Source organism: Octopus sinensis, linkage group LG10, assembly GCF_006345805.1.
Source record: "Octopus sinensis linkage group LG10, ASM634580v1, whole genome shotgun sequence".
NCBI lineage: Eukaryota > Metazoa > Mollusca > Cephalopoda > Octopoda > Octopodidae > Octopus > Octopus sinensis.
In genome coordinates this window covers 70,604,649-70,623,090 of record NC_043006.1, presented here as the reverse complement: position 1 = coordinate 70,623,090, position 18,442 = coordinate 70,604,649, and the positions used below count along the sequence as shown (strand labels likewise).

The following is an 18,442-nucleotide window of genomic DNA, read 5'->3' as shown; positions in this document are numbered from 1 at the left end:
ACACTTAAGACAAAGACACATACACGCACACACACACACACCAGACATAAAGACACACACATACATAAGACAAAGACACATACACACACATAAGACAAGGATACATACACACACATAGGACAAAGACACACACACACACACACACCAGACATAAAGGCACACACACACACATACACACACTACAATTCGGTCCTAATGACATTTGGACCAATGTTTACGCTTTGTCCTAATGCCATTGATTAGGTTTTTTCCATATTGATTTTCATTTTCATTATGGTTTCTTTATCCTTCATTAGATAAGCAGGGGTGGTGGTGGTGGTGGTGGTGGTGATGGAGGGATAGAGTGATAAAATGTGCCAAATAAGAGGAGAGTAGGTGGTGGCGTGGGTGCTAAGTGGTCTATATAATAACAATATTGGGAGATGATGTTGATGATGGTGATGGTGATGATAGTGTTGATGGTGATGATGATGATGATGATTGTGCAATGATGGTGGTGGTAGAAGTGTGTTGCGTGTGCGTGCATGTGTGTGAGAGATGTGACGTGTGTGAATGTGATATGCATGTATTAGTGATGTGGTGTGTGTGTGTGTGTGTATGCGCATGATGTGATGTGTGTGATGCTATATGTGTGTGAATGTAGTGTGTATGCATGTATGGATGTGTGAGCATGTGTGTGAATACAATATGTGGGTGAATGCAATGTGTGTGTGTGTGTGTGTGTGTGTGTGTGTGCGTGTGTGTGTGTGTGGGTGTGCGTGATACTACATACGTGCAAGTGTGTAAATGTGATATGCATGTGCGCATATGTGAGGTGTGTGTATACATGTGTGTTGTATGCATGTTCATAATGACCTGAAGTGGGGTACGTATACATTATTTATTACTATTATTATTATTACTAGTTTTTATTATCATTATTATTATTGTTGTTGTTGTTGTTATGATGTGGTTTCAATAGCTTCCAATTGTTTCAGTCAATACAACTAATGCTAAACAAGGTCACCCTACATAAGGAATTACAGTGCACACGGCCATTGCACTGAACAAAATTAGAGGATAGATGGTTTGTGTGTCGAAATATATTAATGCTTATATATGTATGTCTTTGCATATATGTGTGTGTGTGTTATTGACGTCATAAGGACGTTAAAAAAAAGAATAATAGTTTCATCTATATATTTATACATATATACACACACATACATAAACATACCTATATATACATATAGGCACACAAACACACATATACATACATTAGGTATGTAAATATATTTGAATGCATAAATGCACACATCTGCATAATCATTGTATGTGGTTGCTGGGTCAATGGATAAGAAGTTCACTTCCCAAGCATATGCTTCGAAGTTCAGTCCCAGCTGGTGGCACCTTGGGCAAGCAGCCTTCAGTTGACTAAAGCCTTGTGAGTGGATTTAGTAGATAGAAACTGATAGAAGCTCATCACAAGTGTGTGCATGTGTGTGTGTGAGTGTGTTGTGGATTGTGTATGAGAAATTATGATAAACACAAATTAATTTGTGGGATCTTTACCTTTTGACCTACAGATTTAAAAAATAATTTTTTGTAACTAAACACTTTCAAACTTCGGACACTGGTAGAATGTGTCATATAAAACATCTTTTACTCTTAGCGTTTTTGAGAAAATCTTATATCTAGGAAGTTATTTCACCTTAAAGTTGTAGTATTTTGGTAATTTCAACCAATGAATGACATGTATTCAGCTGAATAAAATTACTGCCATTGTTTGTCAACAATAACTATCGGCGGTGTTTTTTTCATTTGTCACTGTTATTTATGACATCGTTCGTGCATTTGTACTGGTTTTAGCTTTAAGGTGTTAGGGTCAGGGTTTTAGCTTTAGGGTTAGAGTCGATAAATTAAGTACCAGTTATGCACTGGGGTTGATGTTATCGACTTAATATCTTTGTCTGTCCCTGTTTGTTCCCTCTATGTTTAGCCCCTTGTGGGCAATAAAGAAATAAGTATTCTATTGTAGGCTTCACTTCAACCTTTCTCCCTGAGAACTACGTTAACATTCAGATTACTCGGTCTAACACAATACTTATTTATTCAAATTGTTTTGAATAAAACATAAATTATCCCGTAGCTTCAAGATTTCAATGAGGTGGCTGTTTATCTTTAGAATGACGTTGTAGGGTAAGTGTGAGAAGCCAGATTAGGCTCATTTGAGTGTAAAACAGGTAGAACATTTTGGTTGGATATAGCTGGTTTATATACTAAAGGGCATGTGTGCACTAGTGTAGCTAGAGTGTGTGCCACCCAGGGTGGCCCTTCTGCTTGCTGACCCTGGACCCAACAAAAAACACATTGCCTACAACAGACCCAAAACAGACCCCTTTAAAAGTGAAGCCTGGGGCAGACATTCCCTACTATGCCTCCCTCCAGCTATGCATGTGTGACTGTGGAGTGCTCAGTCACTTGCACATTAATTTCACGAGCAAGCTGTTCGGTGAGCGTATCAGCTGGGACTCTCGTCATAACCAACAGAGTGCTCCTAATATCATAACCAATAACATACTATGAAGTCTAGTAGTAATAATCCACAGTACGAGAGGTTGATAATCTATATGAAGCTTTAAACACAATAGTAGCAGCTGTACACCTAACTGTACTCACAAGATATGAAAAAAACTCTAGCACTCAACTGGTTACGATATTGAGGGTTTCAGTCGATCCAATCAATGGAATAGTCTGCTCATGAAACTAACATGCAAGTGGCTGAGTACTCCACAGAGACATATACCCTAACATAGTTCTCAGGGAGATTCAGTGTGATACAGAGTGTGACAAGGCTGGCCCTTTGAATTACAGGTACTACTCATTATTGCTAGTTGAGTGGACTTGGAGCAACGTGAAATGAAGTGTCTTGCACAAGGGACACAACGTGCCACCAGGGATTGAACTCACAACCTTACCTGAATATCCCTAATACCCCTAACCACAAAGCCACATGCCTTCACTCACAAGATGTACTACACACACATACACACACACACATATTTTGGGAAGGCAGTTTGTCTTGACAGTGAATGACAATTGTAAACAAATGTCATTGCTAAACAAGCAGTGTCAGCTTTCATGAAAACAACAGCTCAACTCTTGCAGGAAATACTGCAGGGAGAAGATTCCAGAAGGATAATGCTCTGGGGGAAGACAGCTTTGGCAAAGTGGTTAGTGCAGGGAAAGGAAGGTTGGACACACCAAGGGTGCTGAGATGTGGAAAGATGAATGGGACGAGAGTTGGAGTGGTGGATGTACGAGATTAGCCAACTCTAAGGAACAGAGGCTGGACTGTATTCATTAATGATGAATGCCAATCAATCAAGTGGGCCTTCTCTAGTGTGTAATCCAGGGTGTCAGTATTCTATTGAAGGCAGCAAGCTGGCAGAAACGTTAGCATGCTGGGTGAAATGCTTAGTGGTATTTCATCTGCTGCTATGTTCTGAGTTCAAATTCCACCAAGGTCGACTTTGCCTTTCATCTTTTTAGGGTCAATAAATTAACTACCAGTAACGCACTGAGGTCGATGTTATCGACTTAATACCTTTGTCTGTACTTGTTTGTCCCCTCTATGTTTAGCCCCTTGTGGGCAATAAAGAAATAAGTATTCTATTGTGTGCCTCACTTCAACCTTTCAGCCCTGTAGAGTGTCAGGAGCTGTTAGGAATTGAAATGTCTTGTAACCCAAGAGATGTGATCTTAGCAATGCAGTGGATGTGCTTTCGCCAGGTGAGATTCTTGGTAATGGTGAAGACCAGCATTTGGAGTGAGCATGAAGGCTCTAATTGAGTGATGCTCGTATTTACTGGTGGTGTGACACTTTTCCTCATAGATGTCCATTAAGTATGAAAATTGTCCTGGAGTTAACTATAGATATAAAGCGAGAGAATGGGCAGTAGAGGGAGTGCAAGGTATCTAGAATGTCACACTACCATGTGTGTGTGTGTGTGTGTTGTACCCTTGGTGGTCAACTATCATACAGGAGACAATCCCTTCTAAAGTTGAGCCAGATTTAAAAGTTTGGAATTTTCCTCAAAGAGTAAAGAAAAAGATCTACAGAACATGCACATTTCACTTTTTTCAACACTTTATATAAAGATTTCAATTTATAGCCGTAGGTAGCCATGTATAGTGCTATTTCCCACTTCTTTGAAATCAAACACATACACACGTGCTCGTGTACATATCTTCTATAAGTGTGCGCGTATATATTAGAGAAAATTAGGTTTCTGTACCACACGTTGTCATTCCACCTAGACCTATCTACATGTTAACGAGAGAGCTATGACGATTTAGAGAATGACATGCTTTGTGTAAAAATAATTTAAGCAGAGTGATTTGCACTTGAACTGCTAGAAGTAGCAGCCAAATTTCACATCACTTACACCCGATCATTTTAAAATTATGTTGTCTGAGGTAGCTGGGGATCTCTTACGCTTGAGGGGAATGAGTTTTAATGAGAAATGAGTAAAACGCATCAAGAATGAGTTTTACTCGAACAACAATGGACCATGTCACATGATGAAGGTTAGTCTTGCCTGTAACTTTAATTTCTTCCAAAACGTTTATTTATTAATATATAATGCGAAAGTAAAATGGAAACAATGGAGTAAGTGAAAGAATGGAAGAAGCAGAGCAAGAGCGCACACAAAGTGAAAACAACTACACATACACAATATGCAGTAAGGGAGAGAATTCTGTAGTCTAAGGGAGATAACTCTAGTCAAACCATTTGACTTCGTTTTTTTTCTTAAAGCTATTTGTTGGATGCTGTTATTGCTCAGCACCCACAACCCCACCCCACAAATCGGCCCGACTCGAGCGGACTATGATTAAAAGATATTTAAGCTGTAATTAGCTATCCTGTTTAATACCAGATGCTACATATTCCAATTTGCTCTGCTTTTTTTTTTTTCTCAATAGTGTACGATGTAATTTAATAGGGATGTCGCTGTTAATTCTAGTAGACGAGCTCCTACATTGGTTTGATAATATAATTTCAGTTAAAATGCCCTCGGATCGTAGATCAGCTTTTGCTACGTGTAATGCAACCCATGCTTAACTTATGATATTCAGCACAGCTAATACGACACATAAACGGTACTACACACACACACACACACACACACACACACACACACTGTACACCTGATACTCCCTACCACCACCACCAAACGTTTTATTTATGTTTTCTTTTCTGTACATCGTTCATTTCCTGTGCATCTTCTTTGTACCGTACATGCAGTTTTGAGTTGTAGTGCAGCACCTGAGCACTGCACATCATAAGTTCCTTATATTATACAGTATTTGCTGGTATACAAAACCCACTTTTTTTTCCATAAGTCTCAAAAAAAGAAAAAAGAAATATGAGCATTCCGTCGGTTACGACGAAGAGTGTTCCAGATGATCCGCTCAACGGAACAGCCTGCTCGCGAAACTGACGTGCAAGTGGCTGAGCACTCCACAGACGTGTACCCTTAATGTAGTTCTCAGGGAGATCAGTGTGATACAAAATGTGACAAGGCTGGGACTTCGAAATACTGGTACAACTCATTTTTGTCAGCTGAGTAGACTTGAGCAACGTGAAATAAAGTATCTTGCTCAAGGACACAAAGCGTCGCTAGGAATTGAACTCACGACTTTACAATCGTGAGCCTAATACCCTAACCACTAAGCCACGTGCCTTCACTAGATAAATAGTAATTACCCCTCATTCTGAATGTGAAGGGCCTCTCATAAGCTTTACTTAGGGCACTAAAACCCTTTTTTTCTTTACTCTGTACTGCTGAATTTAGGGTACATCAAATATGCCCATACATCTTTTATGCCATCAACTATGGTACGTTGCATTTGTACAAGACCACAAATATGTAGGCAGGCCCAGAACATTACTAACACGTAATTTCTCATAAATGGGGAAATAAAAAAGCAAAACTAGCTTGAGCAGGATTTGAACACAGGAAGACAGGAGCAGGACTTATACTCTACAGCAGTGGTTCCTAAACTTTTCGGGCTGCTGCCCCTTTGACACCTAGGCCAAATTCCTAGCACTCCCACCCCAACTAACCATCACAAACATAGACCTCTTTCTGAAGCAAATTCAAAGCAATTGTATTTCACAAATAAAACTTAACCTAATGAAGCCATTATTTTGTTGTCTTTACATGGATAGCTACCCCATTATTGCCCCATTTTTTCAATGAATCACTACCCTATTATCACCCCACATTTCTTCAATGCCCCCCTGGAATGTTCCACCGCCCCAGGGGGGCAATACCGCCCACTTTGAGAACCACTGCTCTACAGCAAAACTTCACAACAACTTACATTTATCTTTGTATGAATATTTTTTATCTTTTACTTGTTTCAGTCATTAGACTGTGGCCATGCTGGGGAATTGCCTTGTTGAAGAATTTCTAGTCAAATGAATTGACTCCAGTACTTTTTTTCCTTTTTTAAGGCTTGATACTTATTCTATCGATCTCTTTAGCAGAGGTGCTAAGTTATGAGGATGTAAACAAACCAACGCAGGTTATAATATGATGGTGGGAGACAAACACAGACACAAAAACACACGCACAATGATATACATGTATACATACACAAACACACACACATATGATGGGCTTCTTTCAGTTTCCGTCTAACAAATCCATTCACAAGGCACACGTAGTGGGATTAAACCTAGAACCATGTGGTTGGGAAGGCAGCTTCTTACCACACAGCTACGGCTGTGTGTGTGTGTGGGGGGGGGGGAGTTTAAGTAGGAGTGTATATTTGTGTCTCATTATTTTGACATTGCTCACTGTTGTAAATGAGTGCCATTCATTTTGAAATGTCCCAGAAAAGCATGTTTAGCCATGGGTAAATATTACCTTGCTTGGAACCAAGTAAGGGTTGACAAGAGGATGAGCCTCCAGCTGTAGAGAATCTGACTCAACAAATTCCGTCTAATCCATACAAGCATGGAAAAAGGGACATTTAAATGATGATGTCCAACTTGGCCAATATTGGACTTAGAACAACAGAGCAGCGCTTACTGAACAGGAGAACTAAGTAGAGCATATTTCTTCACAGATATGGCCAAGACAGGTGACAGAAAGACAAAAGTTGAGAACAAAGGAATCTTCAGATTGCATCAACAGAGAATAGTTAGAATGGTTACGTCAGCACCCAATTTGGTAGAACAGCAACAAGGGTAATGGAGAGACAAAAAAGCATGCTAATGCATGAGCCAAAATAACCCGGGCATTTCTTGGTAACATCAATGTTGTGTGGTGCTCCTGGTGGTGACGGTGACAGTGATGGTAGCGGTGGTGGTAGGTGGGGGGGGACAATTCTGTAGGAAGGTGATGATGTTATTGTGATTGTCAGTCAACTGCTGAAGAAGGGAGGGACCTGCAGTGCAAGCCATATGTAAAATTATATACATACACACATATAACTATATATATATATAATATATATATATATATATATATATATATATATATATATATACACACACACATACACACGCAAACTTGAGAAAGGCAGGGTGACGGATCGCATTATGATAAAGCACTATAGATGATGATGGTGAAAGTGAAGGATGTAGGAGTGTAAATGTGTGTGTGTGTGTGCCTGTAAAATCTATTAGTGTTGTGTCTCCTCAGAAAGAAGACATCATGCAGACACAAGCGTATACCTCACTCACACATCTTTCTTACACACAAACATGCATGCATCACACATGCACATGCAATTCCCCAGTCTTTGTAGTCTCTTCATAATATCCATCCTCACTTGCTCTGTGTGCGTACCAATTTGTATTTTGTGTCAGTATGTATATATCTGTGTGTCTGTATGTGTATGTTTATATGTGTCAATGCTTGTGTATTTCCTGCATATACATATATCTGTGTGAGCATGTATGTGTCTATGTAGGGGTTTATGTAGCTTAGGGTTTAGCACAGCTTTAAAAGTTTATACAAACATGGGCACTCACACACACACGTGTCACTAAAACCAACCTATACTGAAACCAACCTAGTTACTACTGCCTCCACCACCACCACCACTCCAACAAATAATCCCTACAACTATAGGCCCAAGGTCTGAAATTTTGTGGGTGGGGACAGTCAATTACATTGACCCTAGTGCATAACTGGTACTTATTTCATTGACTCCAAAAGGATGAAAGGCAAAGTCAGCCTAGGCAGAACTTGAACTCAGAATGTAAGGACGGACGAATAATAATAATAACAAGAGCACTCAGAGAGCACAAACCTCTGCCAAGGCAACACCAATGTCCTCTCAATGATTAGCCAGAGATGATTTTTAAAATGAGAATATCTGAATTAAACTTGACTGTTCTCACAAGTGAGAATACTAAAAATGAACCCGACTGCTCTCAAAAATTAAGTAAAAAAACAGGAAAAATAATCCAGAATCCTTGTCCGGTACTGGATCAATCCCCAAAATCTAAATAGTTCATGCCAGTGTTGAGGCCAAACTTCCCTGAAAGTTTCATCCAAATCCATCCAGCGGTTCTTGAAATATGTTGTCCACGAACAAACAAACAAACGCGACCGTAAACAATACTTCCGCCTTCGCAAAGGCGAAGCTAATAATCCTTTCTTCTAAAGGCACAAGGCCTGGAGTTTGGGGGAGGGGGATAGTCGATTACATCAACCCCAGTGTTTCATTGGTACTTAATTTATCGACCCTGAAACAGGCGAAATACCACTAAGCATTCTGTCCAGCATGCTAATGATTCTACCAGCTTGCCGCTTTAATAATAATAATAATAATAGTAATAATAATAATAATAACAACCTTTTCTACTGGGAGCACAAGGCCTCAAATTTTGGGGGGAGGAAATAACTTGATTAAATCGGCCCCAGTGCGTAACTGGTACTTAATTTATTGACCTGGAAGGGATGAAAGGCAAAGTTGACCTCGTCAGAATTTGAACTCAGAATGCAGCGACAGGTGAGATACTGCTAAGCATTTTGTCCAGCATGCTAACATTTCTGCCAGCTCACCACCTTAATAATAATAATAATCGTTTCTAATGGAGGCACAAGGCCTTAAATTGTTTCACTGGTACTCAATTTATTGACCCTGAAAGGATGAAAGGCAAAGCCAACCTTGGTGGAATTTGAACTCAGAAGATAGCGACGGGAAATGCCGCTAAGTATTCCGGCCAGTGCACTAACAATTCTGCCAGTTTGCCACCTTAATAATAATAATAATAATAATAATAATAATAATGATGATGATGATGATGATTCAAATTTTAAAACAACATAATTTTCTTATGGTTTCTTAAACATTCTCAAGAATAAAACTATGTACAAAACCAAATTTATGGCACCCTAGGCATAACACCAGCATGAACTTCTAACTTGTTGTCTCTTGAGAGCTTTCGGTGAGACTTGGAGCCAACTTGTACAAATGCAAAGCAAAAGTCAAACATAAAATAATAATAATAAGAAGAAGAAGAAGAAGAAGAAAAAGAAGAATATGAAACGACTTAGCCCCAAACTATAACATGAGCAGCATCTGTGTATAGTTTTGTGTGCATGATACAATTTTATTAGCATGCACAGTTTCAGGGCAGAGGGACAAAGCGACACAGATACACAGACGGGACTCAGATATACTTACATAATGTATTAAGTTACCTGCATTGCTACAAAACACAATTTTTTTCAGACATAACAACATGAAACAGTTGCAGGAAACCAGTTAATATTGTCTGTTTGTCTGTCTGCTGCGGTTCTGTAATTCAGACATTGAAACATTGCTGCAATGATTGTTGTAATACTGCTTAGTAAACAATGGGTTTATTACTATTATTATTATTATTATTATTGCCATCAAAGTGATACTGGGGTAAAATATACGAAGTCCAGTATACCCATCATGACTACCCGTCTGATAAGGGTACACCAGGCACATGCATCACAACCATATGTGCGCGACATGGTAATCACATATCAAGATAAACAGCGCATGACCTTGCAGATGGGGCCCTGTTAGAATTTTCTTCAGGTCAAGTAGCCCATCTTGCTCAAAAGGTCCCTGAAAAAGGGTTGTTTAACCCATTAAGTTCCAGAATACTTAAATTTCTGAATACTACTTTTAAATTTTTAAATATGATTGAATATAGGTTAAAAGGAAAAAAATTATTATTAAAACTACTTCACTTCAAGTAGAAATGGAAATACTTGGTGTCCTATAAATAAGACACTGAGACAATGGGATATAGCTTATTTAATGTTCTCGTTTAGTGTTCTAATTATAGGACGGTGGGACTTAACGGGTTAAGGATGATGATCAAAACACCCATGTTTCCAGGGATGAATTATCCAAACTCTTAAGAATTTCTTTCAACACATGACCATGATGCTCCCCAACTACTTCTGCTCATGATTAGAGATGCACATATTGTCAGCCACTATGGGACATACTCAACTGGTTATGGTCAAGCAACTGACAAGCAAATCTGTGGTATTGAGCAGAATATTTGCTGAAGGCCAGCTTTTATACCAAGACAAAACAATGTACATGATAACACTTCGAATCAATTGGCAGAATCGTTAGCACACCAGGCAAAATGCTTAGCGACATTTCTTCCGAGTTTAGGCTCTGAGTTCAAATTCTGCTGTGGTTCAGTTTACCTTTCGGGGTCCTATTGGGAGGTCGATGTAATCGACTATCCCACCTCCTCCATAATTTCGGGCCATAGATGATGATGATGATGATGATGATGATATATTAAAATAGAAATGGTTACAACTCTGCAGATGTGGTCATGGTACTGGCATGGCTGAGTAGTTAGGAAGTTTACTTTGCAATTAAGCAGTTTCAGGTTCAATCACACAGCAGAAGACTGTAGCATATGTGTGTGTGTGTGAGTGTGCGTGTGTGCACATGTACACACATGTGCCTGACAACCAGTGCTGGTTTCTATCTGCCTCCTTGCAACTTAGCAGTTTGGCAAAAACATTGTAATAAAATAAGGGTGTTGATTTCATTAACTACAGTCTCCAAGGGAGTGCTCCAGCATGGCTAAATTCCAACAACCACATTACTGCATATATATATACATATCTATCGTGGCTGAGTGGTTAGGGCATTCGGCTCATGATCGTAAGGTTGTGAGTTCGATTCCCGGCGACGCGTTGTGTCCTTGAGCAAGACACTTTATTTCACGTTGCTCCAGTTCACTCAGCTGGCAAAAATGAGTTGTACTTGTATTTCAAAGGGTCAGCCTTGTCACTCTCTGTGTCACGCTGAATCTTCCCCGAGAACTACGTTAAGGGTACACGTGTCTGTGGATTGCTCAGTCACTTGCACGTTAATTTCACGAGCAAGCTGTTCCGTTGATCGTATCAGCTGGGACCCTCGTCGTCGTAACCGGCGGAGTCTTTTTAATCTATCTATCTATCTATCTATATATATATATATATATATATATATATATATTAGACATATACATGTATTTATGTACACACACACACGCACGCACACAATATGTATATAATTTTACAAACTATATTAAAAAAAAAACTATGCTTTTCGCGTGTATAGTTTTCGATTCATTTTACCACAATTCAAACACACAATTTCTTTCAAATCTGTAACACACACATATATATATATATATATATATATATATATATATATACGTGTGTGTATGAGAGAGAGAGAGTGTGTGTGTGTGTGTGCGCGCGCATGACCTGTTAAAATTAAATTAAAAAGATTCTTTAAAAAAAAACGGGGAAGACGTATCTCAGCCATTCAAAAGAAAACAAGACACAGTTATCTCCCTTGCATAACTTGTTTCCCGTTCCATTACGTCTGCAGTTTGACGTATTTCCATAATTCCGAAAGCTCATTCGACCGCTTGTAGACACAGGCCCAGACCTGAGTAGTTTACACAATGAACTCGGGAAGGTGGCATACACTAACACGCATATAGGGATAGATATATGTATATATATGACAATACATTACTTCAATACATGAATACAGAGAAAGATATATATACACACATACAAAATGGAGATAAATGCATAGGTAGAGATGTTGTGGGGTAAACAGATATGTAGATAGAAAGAAAGGTAAACAGACAGTGTGTGTGGAGAGAGAGAAAGAAAGAGTCGAAAATATATGATAAGACGTCTGTGTGTGTATATGTTTATATTTACAAAGGAGAATCGATTCCTTTGTTATATAGTCAACTGTGGAGAAGATGGAGAAACAATGAAGAAAAAAACTTACCATTTTGTGGGAATCAAACTGTCCTAACCAATTGCCCAGTTCATGTTCAGCATCATGATCATCATTATCACTGTCAACCTCCACATCGCTGGCACTTTTATAGTCATCCTCATCCATTCTGGAAACAGTAAGAGCACAATGTCAATAATAATAAAAATAATGATAATAATAATAATAATTAATAATGATAATAATAATAATAATAATAATGAAGATGATGATGTAGCTGGGGAGCATCATAGCCATGTGTTGAGAGGAATTCTTTGGGGTTTGAATAATTCACCTCTGGAAACATGGGCGTTTTGTTCAACATCCTTTGAGTGGAATGGGCTACTCGACCTGAAGAAAATTCTGAGCCCCACCTGCTAGGTCATGTTTATCTTGATATGAGATCACCAAGTCGCGCATATACGGTTGTGATGCATGTGCCTGGTGTACCCTAATCAGACAGGTAGTCATGATAGGTATATTGAGCTTCATATATTTTACCCCAGCGTCACTTTGATGGCATGCACTGCTCTCTCACTCAATAATAATAATAATCCCTTCTACTATAGACACAAGACCTGAAATTTGGGGAGAAGGTGCCAGTTCATTACATTGACTCCAGTGCTTAACTGATACTTAATTTATTGACTCTGAAAGAATGAAAGGCAAAGTAGATCTTGGAGGAATTGGAACACAGAACGTAAAAACAGATGAAATGCTGCTAAGCATTTTGCATAGCATGCTAACGATTCTGCCAAAATAATTGTTCCAAATTTCAGCACAGGGCCAGCAATTTTGAGGGAGAAAGCCAGAAGAAATACCACTTAGCATTTTGTCTAGCACACCAACAATTCCGCCAGTTCAATGTTTTAATAATAATAATAATAATAATAATATTAATAATTAGCTTAAAGCTTTCCTTCATTTCAATTTCCTTGATTTTTTTTTTCATATTCCAAAACACCCAGATACTTCTACTCAGAAAATAACATTCCAAGACAGCTGTATTTATTGTCTTAGTCCATTTTGTTCTAATAAGCATATAATGACAACTGGGGCTGCGCTGCTCACACACAGGGCACCTGCTGGGTGAAAGTCCATCACCTGTAGTTCTGTCCGAATTTATGCCATTGCTTGTGTTAATTCTATTATTCATTACTCTCAAGCAGAGCAAAGTGTTGATAAGGTGTCACAAACACCATAGTAATAATAATAATAATGGTTTCAAATTTTGCCACAAGGGCAGCTATTTTGGGGAAGTGGGGCTAGTCAATTACATCGACCCCAGTGTTTCACTGGTACTTTATTTATCGACCCCGAAAGGATGAAAGGCAAAGTTGACCTCAGTGGAACTTGAACTCAGAATATAGCGGCAAATGAAATACCACTAAGCATCCCTGCCCCCGGCATACTAATGATACTACAAGCTCTCTGCCTTCACCATACTACTACTACTACTACTATACTACTACTACTACTACTACTACTACTATTACTACTACTACTACTACTACTACTAATAATAATAATAATTTATTTCTTTATTGCCCACAAGGGGCTAAACATAGAAGGGACAAACAATGACAGACAAAGGGATTAAGTCGATTACATTGACACCAGTGTGTAACTGGTACTTATTTAATCAACCCCGAAAGGATGAAAGGCTAAGTTGACCTTAGCGAAATTTGAACTCAGAGCGTAGTGGTAGACGAAATACCGCTAAGCATAATGATTAATAATCTTTTCTACTATAGGCAGAAGGCCTGAAAGTTTAGGGGAAGGGCGCTGGCTGATTACATCAACACTGGTACTCAACTGGTACTTATTCTATCAACCCTGAAAGGATGAAAGGCAAAGTTGACCTCAGCAGGATTTGAACTCAGAATGTAAAGAGTTGGAAATAATAACAATCTTTTCTTCTATAGGCACAAAATGTGAAATTCTGCAGGGATGTGGGGGGGTGAGTTAATTACATCGACTCCAGTACTGAACTGGTACTTATTTCATCAACCCTGAAAGGATGAAAGGCTAAGTCAACCTTGGTGGAATTTGAAATCAGAATGTAAAGAGAGACAAAATGTTGCTAAGCGTTTTGTAAACAGTTCTGCCTGTGAGCTGCCTTAGAAGAATGAAAATAATACAACTTAAACATTACATACAGTACACAATAATATCTCAGATTAAAATACGTAACACAACTCATAGAATACACACCGAATACAGCCACCACTGAATAAGAAACAAAAAAACCAACATAGAAGCATAGGAGTGGCTGTGTGGTAAGTAGCTTGCTTATGAACCACATGGTTCCGGGTTCAGTCCCACTGTGTGGTACCTTGGGCAAGTGTCTTCTACTATAGCCTCGGGCCAACCAAAGCCTTGTGAGTGATTTGGTAGATGGAAACTGAAAGAAGCCCGTCGTATATATGTATATATATATATAGATATATGTGTGTGTGTGTGTGTGTGTGTGTCTGTGTTTGTCCCCCCAATATCACTTGATAACCGATGTTGGTGGGTGTGTTTACATCTCCGTAACTTAGCGGTTCAGCAAAAGAGGCCGATAGAATAAGTACTAGGTTTACAAAGAATAAGTCCTGGTGTCGATTTGCTCGACTAAAGGCGGTGCTCCAGCATGGCCGCAGTCAAATGACTGAAACCAGTAAAAGAGTAAAGAGTAAAAGAGAACAAAACCTACATAATCACTGGTCGACATAATAACATCAAACTTCCACAAGATACAACTCTACACGATTGCGACCCAGTAATATAGCACAACGCAAAGTTTGAACTGTACACAATCACTAATCAATGAAGAGACACAACTCATGCAACACATTCTCTGCTACAAAAAAAAAAAAAATAATAATAAAAACTAAAAGAACTAAACTAGCACCAGAAACAACAATGCAAAAGTGAGGTGGTACACTAACATAATTGTACACAGCCTAAATAAAACAAAAAAAAATAGAAAACAGAGAAAACAACCAATTTTGCACTCACTAACACACACCTTGAGATCATAGAGGTGCATTTGGTGTTGCAGTAGAAAGTTGTATGAAACCTAATTAACTTTCCGTTGTAATTGTTATAAGTGAAATGACACACAATCACTTGTGTGAGGATATTGATAAATTATCTATTGGATAGGTAGGCGTAGCTGCATTCTGGACAGCGGCTCTATTAAGGGTTCTATAAATGTCATTCTGACATTCTAAATACCACAAAGTCATAGAGGTTCTACCAAGCTGCTATTTAATAACAAGAACAAGAAAGGTCGGTTGACTTGTGCACCGATATGAGTTTGGAAGACCAAAAATTCCATGTGAAATGCATCAGGATTTGGAAAGATAGAAATTGGCTGTGTGGTAAGTAGCTTGCTTACGAACCACATGGTTCCGGGTTCAGTCCCACTGTGTGGAACCTTGGGCAAGTGTCTTCTACTATAGCCTCGGGCCGACCAAAGCCTTGTGAGTGAATTTGGTAGACGGAAACTGAAAGAAGCCTGTCGCATATATATATATATATATATATATATATATATATATATATATATATATGTGTGTGTGTGTGTGTGTGTATGTTTGTGTGTCTGTGTTTGTCCTCCCAACATTGCTTGACAACCGATGCTGGTGTGTTTACATCCCTGTAACTTAGCTGTTCGGCAAAAGAGACCGATAGAATAAGTACTAGGCATACAAAGAATAAGTCCTGGAGTCGATTTGCTCAACTAAAGATGTTGCTCCAGCATGGCCACAGTCAAATGACCGAAACAAGTAAAAGAGTAAAAAGAGTATGATGTTTGAATGTTTACACTACATAGAATACACACTTGCATGATGGAAAGTACAGTGTGTGTTTGTATATGAGAGTGTGCGTGTGTGTGTGTATGAGTATAGATAGATAGACAGATATATATATATATATATATAGAAGATATCCTAAAGAAGATGGAGAAGTATACATCTTCAAAACTTATTTATTACAATATTTCAATCTGACATGCGTTTCTGCTGCATAAGTTCAGGCAAGATTGTTTATGGAAGACCAGCAGTCACTCATGCATACCACTCTCACCTTTCCACATCACTGATGTTGACTGAGGGAAAGGCAAGGGGGCTGATATAGCTTGGCATTAGTGACGTCACAACTCATTTCTACAGCTGAGTGAACTGGAGAAATGTGAAATAAAGTGTCTTGCTCAAGAACACAACACACAGCCTGGTCCGGGAATCAAACTACCTCATGATCATGAGCCTGATGCTCTAACCACTGGGCCATGTGCCTTTATATGTATATATATATATATATATATTACCATCATCGATTAATATCCGTTTTTCCATGCTGGCATAGGTTGGATGGTTTGACTAAGGTTTGAAGAGCCAGCGGCTGTACCAAGCTCTGATATATATATATATATTATATATTGTTGTGTTATTCGCTTTTAGTGCCTTATTATTTATCACGCTCACCAGTAAAGTTTCCACTCATTTACTTATTTATTTTTCCTAAAATTTTCGTTGTATCTTGCAACCTTTTCAGACTATTGAAAATTTTAGGAAAAATAAATAAATAAATGAGTGGAAACTTAACCAGTGAGTGTGTTAACTAATAAGGCACTAAAAGAGAATGACTCTTCCTAGACACAACAAAATATGCTTCAACACACAAACTCACATAAAGAATCTTGCAAACCAAATCCCCAAAGAAGGTGTATATATATATATATATATATATATATATATATATATATTCCATATTTTCTGATATACAAGTTGAATTCTTCACACCAAAATTTATGACCAAAAACCATAGGTTGACTCATATGCTAAAGTCATTTTGGCGGACTAAAAATTCCATGTGAAATGCAGTAGGATTTAGAAAGACAGTTATGATTTCTGAGTGTTTACACTACATGTTGACACTATATACTATGTTGGCTTGTATACCAAAAAATACAGTATGTCAGTTTTATTTTAATGAATTTTTAATAACAAGTTCATTATCATCCCAATATATCAAAAAATAATTCTAATAAATGTTTCTAATTTAGGTGCATGGCTAACAATTTTGAGAGGAGGGGTTAGCCGAAGCCATCTACTCTGGTACTTAACTGGTTCTTTGTTGACCTGAAGAGATGAAAAGCAAAGCTATCCTTGGTAGGATTTGAACTCAGAATGTACAGAGTCTAAACAAATACAGTTTAAAAGAGCTGTCAATCATATAAACCCCGAATACATAACTGGTACTTTATTTCATCTTACTATTACCATTTACCTTCCACTCAGTCACTGACTGTGGGCCATGCTGCAGCATCTCCTTGAAGAGTTTTAGTCAAACAAATCGACCTGAGTACTTATGTTCTATTAAGTCTATATCATTTATCCTATCAGTCTCTTTCACTGAACTCCTTAGTCACAAGGATATAAACAAACCAACATCGATTATTAAGTGGGGTGGAGAACACACAAACACACACACACCACACATTCATGCATGCACACACATATACACATGCACACTACACGCGTGCACCCCCCCCCCACACACACATCACACGCGTGTGTGGATTTGGTCCCACTACGCAGCACCTTGGGCAAGTGTCTTCTACTAGATCCCCAAGCTATCTAAAGCTTTGTAGGTGAATCTGGTAGACAGAAACTGTGTAGAAGCCCTATTGCATATGTACATGTGCATCTCTGTGTTCTCTTCTTCCCCACCTGACAACCGGTGTTGGTTTGTTTAGGTCTTTGTAGCTTAGCAGTTCAGCAAAAGAGACCAACGAAATAAATACTAGACCAAAACAAAGAAAGAAAGAAAAAAGAGAAAAAGCTTACAGTCTGATGATTGAAATAAGTAAAAGATATACACACATATAGTGGAGGCGCAATGGCCTAGTGGTCAGGGCAGCACACGTGGTCGTAGGATCGTGGTTTTGATTCCCAGACCAGGCGTTGTGAGTGTTTATTTAGTGAAAACACCTAAAGCTCCACGAGGCTCTGGCTCACTTTTTCTTCCTGTTTCTGTTGTACCTGTATTTCAAAGGGCCAGCCTTGTCACACTCTGAATCTCTCCAAGAACTATGTTATGGGTACATGTGTCTGTGGAGTGCACGTTAATTTCACGAGCAGGCTGT

General features: G+C 38.6%; 1 protein-coding gene across 5 annotated transcripts in view; it reads right to left on the bottom strand.

Moving 5' to 3' along the window:
* LOC115216424 (ras-associated and pleckstrin homology domains-containing protein 1) overlaps nucleotides 1-18,442 on the bottom strand; it is a 529,703-nt gene that overhangs the window by 282,236 nt on the left and 229,025 nt on the right. For all 5 annotated transcript variants that reach the window (XM_029785747.2, XM_036506776.1, XM_036506775.1 and 2 more), the window contains one exon: nucleotides 12,316-12,433. In XM_029785747.2, coding sequence (XP_029641607.1) covers nucleotides 12,316-12,432 — 117 coding nt within the window. In that variant the 5' untranslated portion in view covers nucleotide 12,433. The remainder of the gene's footprint in view (nucleotides 1-12,315; nucleotides 12,434-18,442) is intronic.